This window comes from Lucilia sericata, unplaced genomic scaffold (genome assembly GCF_015586225.1).
Source record: "Lucilia sericata isolate MDLA Ls3-8-SP2 unplaced genomic scaffold, ASM1558622v1 Contig001193F_arrow, whole genome shotgun sequence".
Taxonomy (NCBI): Eukaryota; Metazoa; Arthropoda; class Insecta; order Diptera; family Calliphoridae; genus Lucilia; species Lucilia sericata.
Window position 1 is genome coordinate 28178 of NW_023995158.1, and position 21823 is coordinate 50000.

The 21823-nt window shown below is 30.6% G+C and overlaps 3 protein-coding genes across 11 annotated transcripts in view; 2 read left to right on the forward strand and 1 right to left on the reverse strand.

Moving 5' to 3' along the window:
• The first annotated feature begins 271 nt into the window (after positions 1–271).
• On the forward strand, positions 272–2554 carry LOC119610438. Its single transcript, XM_037965648.1, has 3 exons — positions 272–577; positions 1933–2029; positions 2093–2554. The coding sequence occupies exons 1-3, from the start codon at positions 464–466 to the stop codon at positions 2470–2472; spliced, it is 591 nt and encodes a 196-aa protein (XP_037821576.1). The 5' UTR covers positions 272–463; the 3' UTR covers positions 2473–2554.
• LOC119610437 (dimethyladenosine transferase 2, mitochondrial) lies at positions 2494–4432 on the reverse strand. Its single transcript, XM_037965647.1, has 5 exons — positions 3810–4432; positions 3606–3745; positions 3381–3542; positions 3120–3274; positions 2494–3056 (listed from the first exon to the last, which is right to left on the reverse strand). Exons 1-5 carry the CDS (start codon positions 4318–4320, stop codon positions 2618–2620), a joined length of 1407 nt encoding a protein of 468 aa, XP_037821575.1. The 5' UTR covers positions 4321–4432; the 3' UTR covers positions 2494–2617.
• A 537-nt stretch (positions 4433–4969) lies between these two features.
• The window catches only part of LOC119610432 (SH3 domain-containing kinase-binding protein 1), a 62214-nt gene continuing 45360 nt past the window's right edge, over positions 4970–21823 (forward strand). For 2 of the 9 annotated variants that reach the window (XM_037965630.1, XM_037965638.1), the window contains exons 1-2: positions 4970–5313; positions 6356–6706. In XM_037965630.1, the coding sequence (XP_037821558.1) occupies positions 6679–6706 (28 nt within the window). In that variant the 5' untranslated portion in view covers positions 4970–5313; positions 6356–6678. Of the gene's footprint in view, positions 5314–5333; positions 5495–6355; positions 6707–21823 lie in introns of those variants that run through there. The other 7 variants (XM_037965635.1, XM_037965639.1, XM_037965637.1 and 4 more) reach the window with 6 other exon arrangements.

Here is a 21823-nt window from a genome sequence, read left to right on the forward strand (position 1 = left end):
TGTTCTTACACCTCATAGGTAATTCTCTTAAAAAACCGGAATATAAAATTTAAAGAAGTTTTTTGCTTCCTTCCACTGTTTTTGTTCTGCAACAACAGTAACAATTCTTACTAATTCGCAAGTCTTCTTGATCTCTTTCTTTAAGATTAAGCAAACAAAATATTGATAGTATATTGAAAGAGATCGTATTTGTATGTGCTTACGCTCTGGATTAAAGACATCTTAATGATTTTTTGTTGGCAAGTTTTTAAGTTTTGTATGTAGCTGCTACCTATTGGCTGAACCTCATCAATAGTTATCAACAGATTCTCTAATTGGACGGTTGTTTTGATTTTTTTTCGTTCAATTTAATTACAGTTTTTATTTATTTTTAATTTTTGTTTAATTTATTAATAATATTTGCGTCAAATTATTGTTTTTGTGTTTATACTTGAAAAAAAAAAAAACAATATTGAATACCATTATGTTCGGTTTAATTAAACACCTTGTTTGTATTCTATTGGTTTTGCAATTCGCTTTGGGTGACTTGTTATTCCCCGAATATCAAGCTGTAGATAAGAAAAAATCCAATTTAGCCGTAAGTATGTTTCATTTTCACAGAATTAAGTTTTTTCTTTTTTTAGCTAGCATCAGTAATGTTATCAGACTTTTTACAACCATCTATACGTAATTTAAGACGTCGTAGCAGATTTTTACAAAAACTATTTTGTGTTTAACAAAAACAGCAGTTCTATATTTAAATCCATGAGTGAAAGTGATATTTATTTTCTTTAAGCAAAATTTACATTATCTTTTCTTAATGATTTGATATTATTTTTGGGGTCAAATTATAAACTTATTTTTGTTTCATTTAATCAAAATCAGTCCAATAACTAAGACTATAAAAGTTTTTTGCTAGATTATTTTTATAAGAGAGCTAGTTTTTAGTATAAAGTTTAAATTGGTTAAACTTAGCTTAAATTTAAGATTTCAGAAATTTCGAATTGTATTTCAGAAGTTTTCATTATATTGCAGAAATCTTTGATTCTAGTTTAGTTCCAGTTCAGTTTTAGTTCAGTTCTAGTTCAGTTCTAGTTCAGTTCTAGTTCAGTTCTAGTTCAGTTCTAGTTCAGTTCTAGTTCAGTTCTAGTTCAGTTCTAGTTCAGTTCTAGTTCAGTTCTAGTTCAGTTCTAGTTCAGTTCTAGTTCAGTTCTAGTTCAGTTCTAGTTCAGTTCTAGTTTCAGTTCAGTTCTAGTTCAGTTCTAGTTCAGTTCTAGTTCAGTTCTAGCTCAGTACTAGTTCAGTTCTAGTTCAGTTCTAGTTCAGTTCTAGTTCAGTTCTAGTTCAGTTCTAGTTCAGTTCTAGTTCAGTTCTAGTTCAGTTCTAGTTCAGTTCTAGTTCAGTTCTAGTTCAGTTCTAGTTCAGTTCTAGTTCAGTTCTAGTTCAGTTCTAGTTCAGTTGTAGTTCAGTTCTAGTTCAGTTCTAGTTCAGTTCTAGTTCAGTTCTAGTTCAGTTCTAGTTCAGTTCTAGTTCAGTTCTAGTTCAGTTCTAGTTCAGTTCTAGTTCAGTTCTAGTTCAGTTCTAGTTCAGTTCTAGTTCAGTTCTAGTTCAGTTCTAGTTCAGTTCTAGTTCAGTTCTAGTTCAGTTCTAGTTCAGTTCTAGTTCAGTTCTAGTTCAGTTCTAGTTCAGTTCTAGTTCAGTTCTAGTTCAGTTCTAGTTCAGTTCTAGTTCAGTTCTAGTTCAGTTCTAGTTCAGTTCTAGTTCAGTTCTAGTTCAGTTCTAGTTCAGTTCAGTTCTAGTTCAGTCTAGTTCAGTTCTAGTTCAGTTCTAGTTCAGTTCTAGTTCCGTTCTAGTTCTGTTCTCGTTTAGTTCTCGTTCAGTTCTAGTTCATTTGTAGTAAAATTTATCGAAAATGTTCCTTAAACAAAATGTAATAAATTATTTCCATTACAGGGTCGCACTCCTCTATACGCACCTTCTCGCTGCAAACAACACGAATTGCTATATCCTGGTGATCAAGTTAATGACTGGATTTGTGACTGTGCCCCAGGTATAATTAATTTTTATTATCGAAAATAAAATGCTTTAAAATACAATTTCATTTTTCTCTCAGCTGCTCTATACCACCCTGAAACTGATGCTTGTTATCCTGCCTTCCGTAGAGGACCCTGTGAGGATGGAGAATTCTTAGTCTTGGGTGATAATGCCGTATTACCCGTATGCATAGCCAACGATTGTAAAGTCGATGGTCAGATTAAAATTAAAGGTGTTTGTTATGAATTTGGTAAAGCTGGAGCTTGTAAAGATTCCCATCTCTCCTATGTAATTGGTGTTAATCCTCAAACTTTACACGTGGATTGTGTTAAATTGTCCATATCATTGGAATCACGTTTTGGTGAAGAACCTCAGCATTCGTATGACTTGACCAATGTCGATTTATGTGCCCGTGGTTGTAAGAGAGCCATACAGGGACGTTGTCCAGGACGGAAATAAAGAAACTGGTTTTCTCAAATATTTTTTTTTAACAAAAATAAACTATTATTATTTAACTTTAACAATATAAATTTAAAATAGACTTAATGAAGACAATTACAAAAATGTTTACAATAATAAATCGCCACCATTACCATTTTAAATGTTAGGTTTCTTTTACAAGTTTTCTAGAGCGTTTAGCATTGACCTTTTGTACTGTTGTTGTCGTTGTTGTTGCCCCATCTTCTTCTGGTGTCTGTTCTACCGATATATCGTCATCCTCTTCGGCTATACCTTCCACAGACTCTTCTGCCGAAGCTTCCATTTTAAGCATACTATTTTCGAAAGAAGCCAAAAATGAACTTTCTTTATATTCCGGCCATTTGCGGAATAATGAGAAAAGAGTTAACATTTGACTAGCTCTTAAATCACCAAATTGTGTATAGATATTGATATTGGGATAGTAATCATTATTGTTAATAGTACAACAACGTGATGAATATTTTGGTAGCTTAGCAATATCTTCATCATCGTATAGCGGTACAGACGGTTGAGGTTCTTCAGCATTAATTATTAAGCGGGGTCCACAGCCAGGTATCCATTTTCTGTTAGCAAGAGTTTAGACAAAATTATATTTTTTCTCCTAAATAGATATAAGATAAACTTACTCCAGATTTGGTATGATACGATTGCGTCTGCTTACACAATTTTGTTTTACAAAATACCATAGTGAAGGCATATCCTCAGGTGCTACATACTTGTATATATCCCGACGCGGTACGATTCTTACCAAATATAGAAATTCAGGATTTACAGATCGTACCTGTAATTAAAAGTTAATAGGAAATAATTTATTGACAATTTTCGACAAATTAAAGCAACAATAATAACGAATATAAGTAAAAATAATGCAAATTCAATCAACTTACCCTTCCTAGCTTACTTCCTTTTGTGAAATTATACTCAGTTTGCGCGGGCAGAAATTCATCTCTAGGCAAACGAGCAATAAAACGATATTCAAATAACATTTGAAATAAAATAGAGGTAGATCGGTAGATCATATAACCAATTTCGCTGGTGCAAGTCAAATGCTTTAAAAAATATATGAAAAACAATAAATATTTAACAATGGCTAGTAGTTTTCATTAACCTACCAAATATATGGGAGGTGGTACCACAAAATACATCTCAGCTCTGCCCAGATTTAAGAAACTATTTTGAAATATAATCGAATTTATAAGGTGCTTAAAAAATTGATAAGAACCCACAGCTCCAAATAACAAGATATTAGGTTCTATAAAAAAACACACACAATAAAACATTATTTCAATAAATAAATACAAAAACACATTTCTTACCTTCTTCAAATTGCCTATTGGGTATATCACGTAATAAATCCTGTACTCTCGAGCCATTATCCATTTTATCTTGATAGACCAATTTCCAAATGTTTACCAAATCACCCTGTTTTACCTTTACTCGTTCGGGATATAAGGTATGCATTTCCTGTAAATTGCCCATAAAATAGTCCATAGTTTCCATTAAGATAATTTTCTTAAATTTCTCCTCATTATCTAAGAGACGGCGGGTGAATGCTCCAATACCGGGATTTAACTCCAGAATAGTATCACAAGGACTTTGTTGGAAAAAGGGCTCCAAATGCTTATTGATTTGATGAGCGGTCTGTTCATTAGTGATGTACAAGTGGGAGGGTGTCTTTTGTTTTTTATTGAGTAATTTATCGGGAAATAAGTCACCATAGTATTGCTTTTTTTGGGTGAAAGTTTTCAGTTCAGGTTTGCCGGTATATTTACGTAAAATGTTTACAGCTATAGTGTACTGTTGCAGGAGATGTTTGGTTTGAAACATCTTGATGGAATATTTATAAAATTTTTTCGATTTTCATAGAAAATTAAAAAATATTAGAATTCTTCTAACGCGCCGGTTGTTTGTTTATATTTTGTAAACAGCTGTTTATAAATTTTTGAAGTGGGTATGTTCAGTGTTGGTTGATTATGACGGTAAAACAGTTTCTATGTTATTGGGTAAAGCAGTATATATTGTAAGAATTTTGTACTGTAGTAAAATGTATTTGGGATATTTTAGAATGTTATTAGAATTTATTTTTATTAAAAATCCCAATATTTTTTTTAAACAAAAATATTGTTATTGCATTAACTAAATATATATTTAACAGATTTTGTTGCATAATTTACTCACATTATTTTGTAACGCTTCTGTTGTGCCTAATAATAACAACCCTGGATGTTTTCCATTCCAGTCAATCAGTGTTGCCGAAATATACGATTATTTGTACAATATCATTTATTGTTTATATTTGACTTTTTTATATTAAAATTTGAGTTATTAAATACAATAAATAAAATTTATATCTTTATTTTATAATGCCTTATGTATACAACTCTGCTACTTATCTTCCAGTTAAACTACATATGACATTTTTGTTGTTGTTGCATATTTCCAATTGTTTGCACTCCAAGAGTGAAAAAGAAATTTCCATTTTTAGTTCCAGTGTTGATGACAATTAGAGTGGTTGTAGTTTTTGTAGAGTAGCGGAGAAAAACTCTTTTTTTTAAACGAAAAATTTTAATTTTCTTTATTAATAAAACTAACTAAAACAAAGTGTTTAATATAACAATAAATAAAGAGAACAAATAAGTTTTCAATTTTATAAAAATAAATGTAAAAATTTAATTAAAAGTAAATAATCTTAAAGGAAATTAAGATAACAGAAAAAAAAAACAAGGAAGGAAGGCGTGTTCTTCTCTTTTAACCAACAACAACAACGTTGAATTGCAAGAAAAGTGGAAAAAGGTGTGAAATGTGAAAATCAATAACAAAGTAAAATACACGTTAAATGGTGAAAATTGATGAAAAATAATAAAAAAAAAATACAAAATATTATAGTATATTTAAGAAGTAAATTAAAAGAAAGTGCAGTGTTAGTTTAGTTGTTGCTGCAGCAAGAAAATCTTATTGTAAAGTTAAAGATAAAAAAAATCTAATAGATTTTCTAACAAAAGTATGTTAATTGTTTAATAAAAGTTAATAAAAGGGGTTACTTTTTTATTTCGTTTTAAGAAAAACTACAATTTATTGTTCGTAAAGTATTTTCAAAGTGTTGGCTTGAAAACTCTTTATAAAACGGTTGGTCTGACTGTTTTGTCTGTTTGACTGACACATCTTGCTTTTTTCTTTCTTGAGTTTTTGTTTGTTTGAATTCGTGACGTGAATTAATTACATTCTTGTTTTGGAGTTTTCTTGTTTTAATTAAAGTTTAACACACACAAAAAAGTGCAGTAAAAAAATAAACCAGAAAATTCAAACACAAAAAAACTAAAGTATTGTAACAAATTTTAAATTGAAAAAGGAAATCTACCATTTTGTAAATAAGTGTGTTAACTTAAAATAAAATTTATGCTATTTCGGCGAATAAGTTCAAAATAAAAACACAAAAATATACCTATTAAATATCTACAAATGTTTGCGGTATTTAGTTAACATCATCATTATTATCTTTATTTCTGAAAATATTATTTACTTATCTTTTTAAACTAGTAACAGATATCTTCTACCTATTCAGCATACATTTTATTTGTTTTTTTGCTGTTTGCTTAAAAAATTTAAACAAAATAAAATACAAAAAACTTGTCTTACAAAAAAATAGTATGAATCACACTTATTCCAATTAAATAAAATATCTACCACAAGATACCTATAAATAAATAAAAATATACAAAAAAAATGTAACTCAAGAAGTAACAAATTTGTTAAATTGTTGCTGTTTCTTTTTTGTTACTTACTCATTTTTTATATTTTTTTTTCTTTCATTTGTTTTTACTTCTCTTCCAATAAATTTTGTTTCCATTTTATTCCCTTAAAGAAGAAAGCATAACAAAAACAACTTTAATAATAACAAAAACAAAACTAAAAGAGAAAAAAGATTTTGGAGTAATTGTTTGTTGTTGTCGTTGCTTTATTGCAATTTCTTGTTCTTGTTACGAATTTATAAGGAAAAAAAAAAACAAAGAACACAAAATAAAACGAAAACAATAACACAAATATACAACAAAATAAAATAAAACAGCAACAATCATCTTTTAGATATTTAACGTAGCAGTCGACGTCGCAGCAACCGCTAAAATATAAACATCAACACTTATTCACACTCTACAAGATTTTAAATTTTTCCTCAACTCCTTCAATATGGTTGATGCCACGAAAAATGGTGGTGGTAAGTTTTTCTATATTTTACTGATTAACATATTTTAATATTTACATACCTAAGTAGGATCGAAAGAGTTTTTAGTGGCAATATTAAGCAAAATAGCTTACATCTGTCTGACCGATCCTCATGAAATTTGCTAGAAACACTTGTTTATATCATCTGAATACTTTTAAGTTATAGGTATGTACCTATACATACATACAGTGAATCAATTAAGTAATTTGCCTATGTAAAATTTTATAAATTTTAAGAAAAAACTTTATCTGAACAATTATTTTTAGCAAAATAAAGCAATATGCTTGTTGTAGGGTTTTTGTTATTTTTTTTAATATTGTTGCATTATTTTATAAAATTTTATATTTTTATTACACCTATATATTAGAATAACATTTTTTAGATATTTTAGTAGTGGAACGACTAAGTTTGGACATTTCTTAACCGATTTGTTATCCTATATACCTATAAGAATTTTTCAATATTTGACTTAACATGAAATCTATCGTTTCTTTGATTTAATTTCGAAAATAATAAGTAATTTCGAATTGGATACATGACATATTAGGAAATCAATGGATTTGGACATAGAAAAAAATATTAGTGGGGTATAAATCTATAGATTATAAAAAAAATAATCTGGGTTTTTGGTCATTTTGTATTGATAAACAAAAACTACATTACGGAAACCCCATCTATTTGGGGAGTACTGTGTGATTTTTATTTAGAATTGTATAATATTGATTCTTATTCAATAAAGCTAACACTAAGTACCATCCTAGCCACACTAAGTATGGGGATATCACCGTATACCACTATAGAACTATTACATGCAAGAATTTTGATATTCTACCTCATATTTTGAATGCATTATTTTATGAATAAAATACAGTAGGCGTAGCAGGATTTGGATAGTTATTCTTGATTTGGGTTCTAACTATATATAAGTGTATGTATTAGCTCAAAAATATTGCTTTTGTGGATCTTAGGTGATGAGAACCGCCTCTATTTGTAAATATCTAAATTAAGTATTTTTCCCGTACCACACGATAGTTCACTCTATATTGTTTCCAAGCAACCTAAGGTCTGTTTAGAGGTCTAAATTTAAACATAGTGTTCTTTTAAGTTCGTATATGGACTTTGGAGAAGATAAATGAGGACTTCAATGGTTTTTGCTTGGATACAAGTCGCTCTCTTTTGGTAGTTAAAGATTTTGAAAGACAACTCAGTGCGTCTTTTTAATAATTCTTTGTGTTATTTCATCAATTTCTATATTTTATATTTTTAATGATTGATTAAACATCTCATAATTGAATTTCATTGATTTATACTTGTTCTAAAAATCTAAACTAATTTTTTATATTGGAATTGCCTCATTATTTCCCTTTAAACATATTTAACGCAAATAACTACACAGTTTCACACAATAAGGATATGATTTTTGAAAATTACAATAGAAAATACATAACACGTGTCCTTTTAACAATAAAACAATAAATTTCAAAAAGCAATTAAAAAAATAATTTGAAAAACCCAACGAAATTAACTGGAAATTTCAATATGCAAAATACTTTATTGACGTGCAAATTCTGAAGAAGAATAATAAAATGCAACAACAAATTCACCAAAATTTTTATTTTAATATTTTTTTTCTTGGTTTTCCCATTCTACACAATCTCTATTTTCAATTGGAAAATATAAATTTACTTTTTACCTGTTTTTTTTTTTAATTTTATTTATGAACAAAAAACAAAATTCTCTTAAAAAAAGGTAGGCAAAAAACTTAGTTGATTCACTGTATGTAGTTTAATTTTTAAGCAAGCTATGAGTATAAAAGGAATTTTCTTAATGGAATCGATGTCCGATGTCAATTTTATCACTAATTAAAACTAACCTGTGAAAACGATCACAAAATCAATATACACTCCAATCCATTTTTTTAATGGAACACAACTTAAGAAATAATGTCTTAATAAAACAATTGGAAACATAGGTAGTTATTTATTCATAAATTTTACCCAATTCCCTAAATATTGAGTCATTCATAAAATTCTTAAAAAAAAAACCCTAATTGTGCTAAAATAAATCTACCCGAAGACGATTATAAATAAAATGGCAAAAATTGATAAGGCAGCAAGAAGTTAATTCAAAAAACGACTGCTAGCTCTGATAAGATAAGAAAAATGTACATAAAACTACAAGTAGAACATTTTTAGATAAAATTAAAAGAAATTTATAAAACAAAAAGAAAAAATAACATGATAACAAAACCAACACCAACAACAGATATGATGACAATTATGTATAAGAATTTATATACATATTATTTATAATTAAATACAAAGATTAGATTTTAGAACTAGGACCTTGTGATGAAGGGGTTAATAAAAGATTTTAGAGGCTATTGAACTAGCATTTTTTTAATTTGGAAACTTTAAACACGATTAACTTTGGACTGGGCATTAGTTCCCATCCAGCGATTGAAATTCTTAATCTGAGTACATTTTTTTCAGACTAACCCACATAGATTAGTGGATAGACTAGACAATAGAATAAATAGTCGAAATTTAGACCCTAGTCGATGAAATAATCTATAAGCTATTCAATAGGATAATCAATATTTTAGTCCATAGACAAGTCTATAGACTAGTGAATAGAATAGTAAATAGACTAGTACATAGATTAATCGATAAACTGATCAATAGGCTAGTCTGTGCTTTATAGACTAGGATAGCCAATAAACTGAAAGAAAAACTTTCGTAAAGACAACGTTTTTCTACGTTATATTAATGATGTAGTATAGAGTAAGTTTATAGAATAGTCAATAGAATTGCCAATAATATAGTCAATAGAATAGTCCATAGAGAAATCCATGTATGTCCATATAATAGTCAGTCCATGTACAAATGTCCATATAATAGTACGTACACTATTTCTAGTCTATTGACTAATATATATAGACTAATCTATTTACTTGACAATTAGTTCATACCCAGCAAAAACTGGGTAATGGCTTTCAGTTGTAATTACTTACCTATCAATATACTTTTCAATGACTACTACATATCGTTTGGATTACATAGAAGTAGTCTGATAATGTCTTACTAATAATGTGTTATATAACTAATTTATAATTCATTAGTAATCTTGCCAGTAAAGATATAGAAGCTGTATACGTTTTTTCATGCGATTTACAATGACTACTTTTTCTTATTACTTGTAATCGTTTGTGGTAAGTACTTGCCTCCAATGACATCACCATGTTAAAATAATGACTTAAAATGCTATTGTGTAAGTGAATTTTACCATTTTAATCCCTTACATGGTAATGAAAGTTTTTACTGGGTACTCTAGTCAATAAACTAGTTCATAGATTAGTCTATCGTTAGACTAATCAATTAACTATACTAAAGTTAATAGGCTTGCCCATAGTCAGTAGACTAGTACATATAATGGTCAGTAGAATTTGGGATAATTTATAAACTAGTCCGTGTATTAAATAGGTGTGAAGTTAAATTTGAAATTTAAACCCTAGACACACACCTGTTAGTTAACAGAGCCATGTTACGTTAACAGAGCTCTGTTAACCCTAGACACAAACCCTTTCTGTTAACTTAACAGAATTCTGTACTGTAAGTTTACAGAACTGGCTTTAAATGTTAATAATATCATGTTAATGTTATTTTAACATAATTTTTTTAACAGAGTTATGTTAAACTTAACAGAATGTTTGTTAACGCTGGAAGAAAGTTTAAAAATTACTACCAGTATCACATATACTCGGGAGTGGGCGGAAAAAATTAATAGAATTTACTCGTAGCCAGATCCAAAGGAATATTAAATGGTCAAAAATGTTAACAGTGGGCCTTTTATGTTTTTTTGTTCAATTTTCCAAAGAAATTTTCAAAAAATTTTCTTAAAAAAGGGTTGAAGTCCTTTTCGGACTTAAAATTGGGAGTGGGCGGAAAAACAGTATTGGATATCATTCCTAGCCAGATCCGAAGGAATACCTAATGGTCAAAAGTGTTAACAGTGGCCTTTTCTGCAATTTTTGTTAAATTTTCAAAAAAATTTTCTTAAAAAAGGATTTAAGTCCTTTTTGGACTTAAAATTGGGAGTGGGCGGAAAAACAGTATTGGATATCATTCCTAGCCAGATTCAAAGGAATACTTAATGGTCAAAAGTGTTAACAGTTGGCCTTTTCTGCCATTTTTGTTAAATTTTCAAAAATTTACTTAAAAAAGGATTGAAGTCCTTTTTGGACTTAAAATTGGGAGTGGGCGGAAAAACAGTATTGGATATCATTCCTAGCCAGATCCAAAGGAATACCTAATGGTCAAAAGTGTTAACAGTGGGCCTTTTCTGCCATTTTTGTTAAATTTTCAAAAAAATTTTTTTAAAAAGGGTTTTAAGTCCTTTTTGGACTTAAAATTGGGAGTGGGCGGAAAAACAGTATTGGATATCATTCCTAGCCAGATCCAAAGGAATACTTAATAATCAAAGGTGTTAACAGTGGGCCTTTTATGTCATTTTTGTTAAATTTTCAAAAATTTTTTAAAAAAGGATTTAAGTCCTTTTTGGACTTAAAATTGGGAGTGGGCGGAAAAACTGCATTGAATATCATTCCTAGCCAGATCCAAAGGAATACTTAATAATCAAAAGTGTTAACAGTGGGCCTTTTCTGCCATTTTTGTTAAATTTTCAAAAAAATTTTCTTAAAAAAGAATTGAAGTCCTTTTTGGACATAAAATTGGGAGTGGGCGGAAAAACAGTATTGAATATCATTCCTAGCCAGATTCAAAGAAATACTTAATGGTCAAAAGTGTTAACAGTGGGCCTTTTCTGCCATTTTTGTTCAATTTTCAAAAAAAAAATTCTTAAAAAGGATTTAAGTCCTCTTTGGACTTAAAATTGGGAGTGGGCGGAAAAACTGTATTGAATATCATTCCTAGCCAGATCCAAAGGAATACTTAATAATCAAAAGTGTTAACAGTGGGCCTTTTATGTCATTTTTGTTAAATTTTCAAAAATTTAATTAAAAAAGGATTTAAGTCCTTTTTGGACTTAAAATTGGGAGTGGGCGGAAAAACAGTATTGGACATCATTCCTAGCAAGATCCGAAGGAATACCTAGTGGTCAAAAGTGTTAACAGTGGGCCTTTTCTGCCATTTTTGTTAAATTTTCAAAAATTTACTTAAAAAAGGATTAAAGTCCTTTTTGGACTTAAAATTGGGAGTGGGCGGAAAAACAGTATTGGATATCATTCCTAGCCAGATCCAAAGGAATACTTAATAATCAAAAGTGTTAACAGTGGGCCTTTTATGTCATTTTTGTTAAATTTTCAAAAATTTACTTAAAAAAGGATTTAAGTCCTTTTTGGACTTAAAATTGGGAGTGGGCGGAAAAACTGCATTGAATATCATTCCTAGCCAGATCCAAAGGAATACATAATAATCAAAAGTGTTAACAGTGGGCCTTTTCTGCCATTTTTGTTAAATTTTTAAAAAAATTTTCTTAAAAAAGAATTTAAGTCCTTTTTGGACTTAAAATTGGGAGTGGGCGGAAAAACAGTATTGAATATCATTCCTAGCCAGATTCAAAGAAATACTTAATGGTCAAAAGTGTTAACAGTGGGCCTTTTCTGCCATTTTTGTTCAATTTTCAAAAAAAAAATTCTTAAAAAGGATTTAAGTCCTCTTTGGACTTAAAATTGGGAGTGGGCGGAAAAACTGTATTGAATATCATTCCTAGCCAGATCCAAAGGAATACTTAATAATCAAAAGTGTTAACAGTGGGCCTTTTATGTCATTTTTGTTAAATTTTCAAAAATTTAATTAAAAAAGGATTTAAGTCCTTTTTGGACTTAAAATTGGGAGTGGGCGGAAAAACAGTATTGGACATCATTCCTAGCAAGATCCGAAGGAATACCTAGTGGTCAAAAGTGTTAACAGTGGGCCTTTTCTGCCATTTTTGTTAAATTTTCAAAAATTTACTTAAAAAAGGATTGAAGTCCTTTTTGGACTTAAAATTGGGAGTGGGCGGAAAAACAGTATTGGATATCATTCCTAGCCAGATCCGAAGGAATACTTAATGGTCAAAAGTGTTAACAGTGGGCCTTTTCTGCCATTTGCTCAATTTTCAAAAATTTACTTAAAAAAGGATTGAAGTCCTTTTTGGACTTAAAATTGGGAGTGGGCGGAAAAATAGTATTGGATATCATTCCTAGCCAGATTCGAAGGAATACCTAATGGTCAAAAGTGTTAACAGTGGGCCTTTTCTGCCATTTTTGTTAAATTTAAAAAAAAAAATTTCTTAAAAAAGGATTTAAGTCCTTTTTGGACTTAAAATTGAGAGTGGGCGGAAAAACAGTATTGGATATCATTCCTAGCCAGATTCAAAGAAATACTTAATGGTCAAAAGTGTTAACAGTGGGCCTTTTCTGCCATTTTTGTTCAATTTTCAAAAAAAAAAATTCTTAAAAAGGATTTAAGTCCTCTTTGGACTTAAAATTGGGAGTGGGCGGAAAAACTGTATTGAATATCATTCCTAGCCAGATTCAAAGGAATACTTAATAATCAAAAGTGTTAACAGTGGGCCTTTTCTGCCATTTTTGTTAAATTTACAAAAAAATTTTCTTAAAAAAGGATTTAAGTCCTTTTTGGACTTAAAATTGGGAGTGGGCGGAAAAACAGTATTGGACATCATTCCTAGCCAGATCCGAAGGAATACCTAATGGTCAAAAGTGTTAACAGTGGGCCTTTTATGCCATTTTTGTTAAATTTTCAAAAATTTAATTAAAAAAGGATTTAAGTCCTTTTTGGACTTAAAATTGGGAGTGGGCGGAAAAACAGTATTGGATATCATTCCTAGCCAGATCCGAAGGAATACCTAATGGTCAAAAGTGTTAACAGTGGCCTTTTCTGCAATTTTTGTTAAACTTTCAAAAAAAATTTCTTAAAAAAGGATTTAAGTCCTTTTTGGACTTAAAATTGGGAGTGGGCGGAAAAACAGTATTGGATATCATTCCTAGCCAGATTCAAAGGAATACTTAATGGTCAAAAGTGTTAACAGTTGGCCTTTTCTGCCATTTTTGTTAAATTTTCAAAAATTTACTTAAAAAAGGATTGAAGTCCTTTTTGGACTTAAAATTGGGAGTGGGCGGAAAAACAGTATTGAATATCATTCCTAGCCAGATTCAAAGAAATACTTAATGGTCAAAAGTGTTAACAGTGGGCCTTTTCTGCCATTTTTGTTCAATTTTCAAAAAAAAAAATTCTTAAAAAGGATTTAAGTCCTCTTTGGACTTAAAATTGGGAGTGGGCGGAAAAACTGTATTGAATATCATTCCTAGCCAGATCCAAAGGAATACTTAATAATCAAAAGTGTTAACAGTGGGCCTTTTATGTCATTTTTGTTAAATTTTCAAAAATTTAATTAAAAAAGGATTTAAGTCCTTTTTGGACTTAAAATTGGGAGTGGGCGGAAAAACAGTATTGGACATCATTCCTAGCAAGATCCGAAGGAATACCTAGTGGTCAAAAGTGTTAACAGTGGGCCTTTTCTGCCATTTTTGTTAAATTTTCAAAAATTTACTTAAAAAAGGATTGAAGTCCTTTTTGGACTTAAAATTGGGAGTGGGCGGAAAAACAGTATTGGATATCATTCCTAGCCAGATCCAAAGGAATACTTAATAATCAAAAGTGTTAGCAGTGGGCCTTTTAATTCATTTTTGTTAAATTTTCAAAAATTTACTTAAAAAAGGATTGAAGTCCTTTTTGGACTTAAAATTGGGAGTGGGCGGAAAAACAGTATTGGATATCATTCCTAGCCAGATCCAAAGGAATACTTAATAATCAAAAGTGTTAACAGTGGGCCTTTTATGCCATTTTTGTTAAATTTTCAAAAATTTAATTAAAAAAAGATTTAAGTCCTTTTTGGACTTAAAATTGGGAGTGGGTGGAAAAACAGTATTGGACATCATTCCTAGCCAGATCCGAAGGAATACCTAATGGTCAAAAGTGTTAACAGTGGGCCTTTTCTGCCATTTTTGTTAAATTTTCAAAAATTTACTTAAAAAAGGATTGAAGTCCTTTTTGGACTTAAAATTGGGAGTGGGCGGAAAAACAGTATTGGATATCATTCCTAGCCAGATCCGAAGGAATACTTAATGGTCAAAAGTGTTAACAGTGGGCCTTTTCTGCCATTTTGCTCAATTTTCAAAAATTTACTTAAAAAAGGATTGAAGTCCTTTTTGGACTTAAAATTGGGAGTGGGCGGAAAAATAGTATTGGATATCATTCCTAGCCAGATTCGAAGGAATACCTAATGGTCAAAAGTGTTAACAGTGGGCCTTTTCTGCCATTTTTGTTAAATTTTAAAAAAAAAAATTTCTTAAAAAAGGATTTAAGTCCTTTTTGGACTTAAAATTGAGAGTGGGCGGAAAAACAGTATTGGATATCATTCCTAGCCAGATTCAAAGAAATACTTAATGGTCAAAAGTGTTAACAGTGGGCCTTTTCTGCCATTTTTGTTCAATTTTCAAAAAAAAAAATTTCTTAAAAAAGGATTTAAGTCCTTTAACAAAAATGGCAGAAAAGGCCACTGTTAACACTTTTGACCATTAGGTATTCCTTCGGATCTGGCTAGGAATGATATCCAATACTGTTTTTCCGCCCACTCCCAATTTTAAGTCCAAAAAGGACTTAAATCCTTTTTAAGAATTTTTTTTTTTGAAAATTGAACAAAAATGGCAGAAAAGGCCCACTGTTAACACTTTTGACCATTAAGTATTTCTTTGAATCTGGCTAGGAATGATATCCAATACTGTTTTTCCGCCCACTCTCAATTTTAAGTCCAAAAAGGACTTAAATCCTTTTTTAAGAAATTTTTTTTTTTAAAATTTAACAAAAATGGCAGAAAAGGCCCACTGTTAACACTTTTGACCATTAGGTATTCCTTCGAATCTGGCTAGGAATGATATCCAATACTATTTTTCCGCCCACTCCCAATTTTAAGTCCAAAAAGGACTTCAATCCTTTTTTAAGTAAATTTTTGAAAATTGAGCAAAATGGCAGAAAAGGCCCACTGTTAACACTTTTGACCATTAAGTATTCCTTCGGATCTGGCTAGGAATGATATCCAATACTGTTTTTCCGCCCACTCCCAATTTTAAGTCCAAAAAGGACTTCAATCCTTTTTTAAGTAAATTTTTGAAAATTTAACAAAAATGGCAGAAAAGGCCCACTGTTAACACTTTTGACCATTAGGTATTCCTTCGGATCTGGCTAGGAATGATGTCCAATACTGTTTTTCCACCCACTCCCAATTTTAAGTCCAAAAAGGACTTAAATCTTTTTTTAATTAAATTTTTGAAAATTTAACAAAAATGGCATAAAAGGCCCACTGTTAACACTTTTGATTATTAAGTATTCCTTTGGATCTGGCTAGGAATGATATCCAATACTGTTTTTCCGCCCACTCCCAATTTTAAGTCCAAAAAGGACTTCAATCCTTTTTTAAGTAAATTTTTGAAAATTTAACAAAAATGAATTAAAAGGCCCACTGCTAACACTTTTGATTATTAAGTATTCCTTTGGATCTGGCTAGGAATGATATCCAATACTGTTTTTCCGCCCACTCCCAATTTTAAGTCCAAAAAGGACTTCAATCCTTTTTTAAGTAAATTTTTGAAAATTTAACAAAAATGGCAGAAAAGGCCCACTGTTAACACTTTTGACCACTAGGTATTCCTTCGGATCTTGCTAGGAATGATGTCCAATACTGTTTTTCCGCCCACTCCCAATTTTAAGTCCAAAAAGGACTTAAATCCTTTTTTAATTAAATTTTTGAAAATTTAACAAAAATGACATAAAAGGCCCACTGTTAACACTTTTGATTATTAAGTATTCCTTTGGATCTGGCTAGGAATGATATTCAATACAGTTTTTCCGCCCACTCCCAATTTTAAGTCCAAAGAGGACTTAAATCCTTTTTAAGAATTTTTTTTTTTGAAAATTGAACAAAAATGGCAGAAAAGGCCCACTGTTAACACTTTTGACCATTAAGTATTTCTTTGAATCTGGCTAGGAATGATATTCAATACTGTTTTTCCGCCCACTCCCAATTTTAAGTCCAAAAAGGACTTCAATCCTTTTTTAAGTAAATTTTTGAAAATTTAACAAAAATGGCAGAAAAGGCCAACTGTTAACACTTTTGACCATTAAGTATTCCTTTGAATCTGGCTAGGAATGATATCCAATACTGTTTTTCCGCCCACTCCCAATTTTAAGTCCAAAAAGGACTTAAATCCTTTTTTAAGAAATTTTTTTTGAAAGTTTAACAAAAATTGCAGAAAAGGCCACTGTTAACACTTTTGACCATTAGGTATTCCTTCGGATCTGGCTAGGAATGATATCCAATACTGTTTTTCCGCCCACTCCCAATTTTAAGTCCAAAAAGGACTTAAATCCTTTTTTAATTAAATTTTTGAAAATTTAACAAAAATGGCATAAAAGGCCCACTGTTAACACTTTTGACCATTAGGTATTCCTTCGGATCTGGCTAGGAATGATGTCCAATACTGTTTTTCCGCCCACTCCCAATTTTAAGTCCAAAAAGGACTTAAATCCTTTTTTAAGAAAATTTTTTTGTAAATTTAACAAAAATGGCAGAAAAGGCCCACTGTTAACACTTTTGATTATTAAGTATTCCTTTGAATCTGGCTAGGAATGATATTCAATACAGTTTTTCCGCCCACTCCCAATTTTAAGTCCAAAGAGGACTTAAATCCTTTTTAAGAATTTTTTTTTTTGAAAATTGAACAAAAATGGCAGAAAAGGCCCACTGTTAACACTTTTGACCATTAAGTATTTCTTTGAATCTGGCTAGGAATGATATCCAATACTGTTTTTCCGCCCACTCTCAATTTTAAGTCCAAAAAGGACTTAAATCCTTTTTTAAGAAATTTTTTTTTTAAAATTTAACAAAAATGGCAGAAAAGGCCCACTGTTAACACTTTTGACCATTAGGTATTCCTTCGAATCTGGCTAGGAATGATATCCAATACTATTTTTCCGCCCACTCCCAATTTTAAGTCCAAAAAGGACTTCAATCCTTTTTTAAGTAAATTTTTGAAAATTGAGCAAAATGGCAGAAAAGGCCCACTGTTAACACTTTTGACCATTAAGTATTCCTTCGGATCTGGCTAGGAATGATATCCAATACTGTTTTTCCGCCCACTCCCAATTTTAAGTCCAAAAAGGACTTCAATCCTTTTTTAAGTAAATTTTTGAAAATTTAACAAAAATGGCAGAAAAGGCCCACTGTTAACACTTTTGACCATTAGGTATTCCTTCGGATCTGGCTAGGAATGATGTCCAATACTGTTTTTCCACCCACTCCCAATTTTAAGTCCAAAAAGGACTTAAATCTTTTTTTAATTAAATTTTTGAAAATTTAACAAAAATGGCATAAAAGGCCCACTGTTAACACTTTTGATTATTAAGTATTCCTTTGGATCTGGCTAGGAATGATATCCAATACTGTTTTTCCGCCCACTCCCAATTTTAAGTCCAAAAAGGACTTCAATCCTTTTTTAAGTAAATTTTTGAAAATTTAACAAAAATGAATTAAAAGGCCCACTGCTAACACTTTTGATTATTAAGTATTCCTTTGGATCTGGCTAGGAATGATATCCAATACTGTTTTTCCGCCCACTCCCAATTTTAAGTCCAAAAAGGACTTAAATTCTTTTTTAAGAAAATTTTTTTGAAAATTTAACAAAAATGGCAGAAAAGGCCTACTGTTAACACTTTTGACCATTAGGTATTCCTTCGGATCTGGCTAGGAATGATATCCAATACTGTTTTTCCGCCTACTCCCAATTTTAAGTCCAAAAAGGACTTAAATCCTTTCTTAAGAAAATTTTTTTGTAAATTTAACAAAAATGGCAGAAAAGGCCCACTGTTAAGACTTTTGATTATTAAGTATTCCTTTGAATCTGGCTAGGAATGATATTCAATACAGTTTTTCCGCCCACTCCCAATTTTAAGTCCAAAGAGGACTTAAATCCTTTTTAAGAATTTTTTTTTTTGAAAATTGAACAAAAATGGCAGAAAAGGCCCACTGTTAACACTTTTGACCATTAAGTATTTCTTTGAATCTGGCTAGGAATGATATCCAATACTGTTTTTCCGCCCACTCCCAATTTTAAGTCCAAAAAGGACTTCAATCCTTTTTTAAGTAAATTTTTGAAAATTTAACAAAAATGAATTAAAAGGCCCACTGCTAACACTTTTGATTATTAAGTATTCCTTTGGATCTGGCTAGGAATGATATCCAATACTGTTTTTCCGCCCACTTCCAATTTTAAGTCCAAAAAGGACTTAAATCCTTTTTTAAGTAAATTTTTGAAAATTTAACAAAAATGAATTAAAAGGCCCACTGTTAACACTTTTGATTATTAAGTATTCCTTTGGATCTGGCTAGGAATGATATTCAATACAGTTTTTCCGCCCACTCCCAATTTTAAGTCTAAAAAGGACTTAAATCCTTTTTTAAGGATTTTTTTTTGAAAATTTAACAAAAATGTCATAAAAGGCCCACTGTTAACACTTTTGATTATTAAGTATTCCTTTGGATCTCTGTTAACTCTTTTGACCGTTAAGTATTCCTTCGGATCTGGGCCCGAATTATGCCATACGATATCGATCGAAATCTCCATTTAGATTCTATTGAGATTTCGATCGATATCGTATGCCGTAATTTAGGCCCTGGCTAGGAACGATACCCAATATTTTTTCCCTCCTCACTCCCAAGTATACCTTTTTTGTTGAAAAATAACAGAAATGTCTTAAAGACTTTTGACTATTAAGTTTTTCTATGTGTCCGGCCAGGAGTGATATCCAATACTTTTTTCTGCCTACTCTTGATTTTAAATGAAAAAGGAAGCGTTTATTTTATGTTGATCATGATGTTCTGGTTTTAACAGAAGTTCTGTTAAGTTTTTAAAATATCACAATTATTTTAAATTTACATTTCTCAAGTTTACAGATTTTATTAAAGCTGTAACATCATATCTGTTAATTTAACATTACTGTCTAAAGTGACTTTACTAATTTTAAAGGTTTGTGTCTGGGATTCAAATTTCAAATTTATCTTCACACAGGGGTGTATTAATGAATAGACTAGTCTATACACTAATCAAACTAAGAATAAATACATTAGTCCACAGGCTAGTCAATGCTAGCCTATTCAATAGTCTAGTCATATTAGTGGGTAAAATAACTAATAGATCAATTAATATTATAATACATACTGATAATTACACAGCCCGACAAAATTCGAAAAAAGTCGTATGCCTGATACCAAATTATACTTTTCTAAGAGCCGCGCTAAATCCGAATCTGACCTCAGATTTTCTCAATTGAGACGTTATAATAGCGTCAAGACAACGTTATTAATAAACAAGTAAGAAAGTATAGTCGGGCGTGGCCGACCATATGATACCCTACACCAGTTATGAATATTAAATGTGATTTATTTTTCATAATAAAGCATTTATCTTCAATATTCCCTTGTTCCGATATATTTAAGCTATTTATGGATGAAAAGCTAATTTTCTGAAAGTGGCTTTATATGGGGGCTAGGGCCAAATATGGACCAAGCCCGATAAAATTTTGTGAATATATTTATATTTACATAATATTTTATTGTGCTGAATTTCATCGTGATATTTGTGTTTATAAGTTAATTTGGGACATTCAAGTAATTTTCTGAAGGGGACTTTGTATGGGAGGTAGGGTCAAATGGGGCCCGATCTTTATGAAATTTGGCAGGGTCATCAAGACTTCTATAAAACTTAGTTGTGCCGTATTTTATCGATATATCTGTATATTTAACATAATTAAGAGCTCAGAAGCCCTTTTCGGGGGGTTCTGTTCTATGGGGGCTAGGTGAAATAATGGACCGATTTTAACCATTTTCAATAGGCTTCGTCCTTGGGTCAAGTAAAACGTGCGTGCCAAATTTCATCCAATTATCTTGAAAATTGCGACCTGTGCCTTGCGCACAAGGTTTACATGGACAGCCAGCCAGCCAGACGGACGGACATAGCTTAATCGACTCAGATTCTAAGCCGATTGGTATACTTTAAGGTGGGTCTATATATATATACCCTCCCCACTAAAGTGGTGTAGGGTATAAATATTGTACGTCATCCAAAACTCCATTTTGTCAACTTTATAATGAAGGCTTTATTTTTCATCTTTATTTTTCGAGATATCTTCACCTAAAGCTTGAAAACTCATGGTTTTCGGTTGTATTTTCACCCTACACTATAATAGTAGTTAACGTTTAAAAGGACCCAAAATGGAGTTTTTCAAACTTCGGGACACGATATCTCGAATCCCAAATGTAATGGGGGAATTCTGAGATTCAACACAGCTCAATCCTTTAGAAAAGTATAATTTGGTCTCATGGTTAAAAATTTGATCGATTTAAGAAATTAAGATGTTTTTTGATTTATTACTAAAAGTGTTAAATATGAAATATAATTTTGTATAAATTCCATCTTTATTAATATCTAAATTGCAATAATTTTGCTTCAAAGACTTAAAGGTTTAATTTCGAATTTTGTATATGACTCATAAATTGTTGGTACAACAAAATTCTTTATTTTATTTCTACATACATAATAAAATGTAAAGTCTACAAAAAAAAAAAAAAAACTAAATAATTCAACAGTCGTAAATTTTTATGACAAGAAGAACTCTGTAATATTTATTTGCCGCTTTTGACGATGACAAAATTGTGCAATGCATTTGTTGATAGCTGGAGGGATGGATGGATCGATGAATCATTATACAAATTTTTAGAACCAATAGTTACATACATATACAAACATTGGCTTGGCAAAAACAAAACAATAGTACAAGTATTAAACAATTTTTAATAAAACGAGAAACAAAAACTATTCATTGAAATTAATACTAAAAGACAAACCCAAACATAATGTGCCAAGAATTAACATGACAAATTGCTTAAAGGGTCTTACAAAAAGAGGCGAAAAATGCAGTTTTTTTCGATAGAGTTTGTTAAAGTTTCAGAATCTGATATTCTGAGCCGATTAAT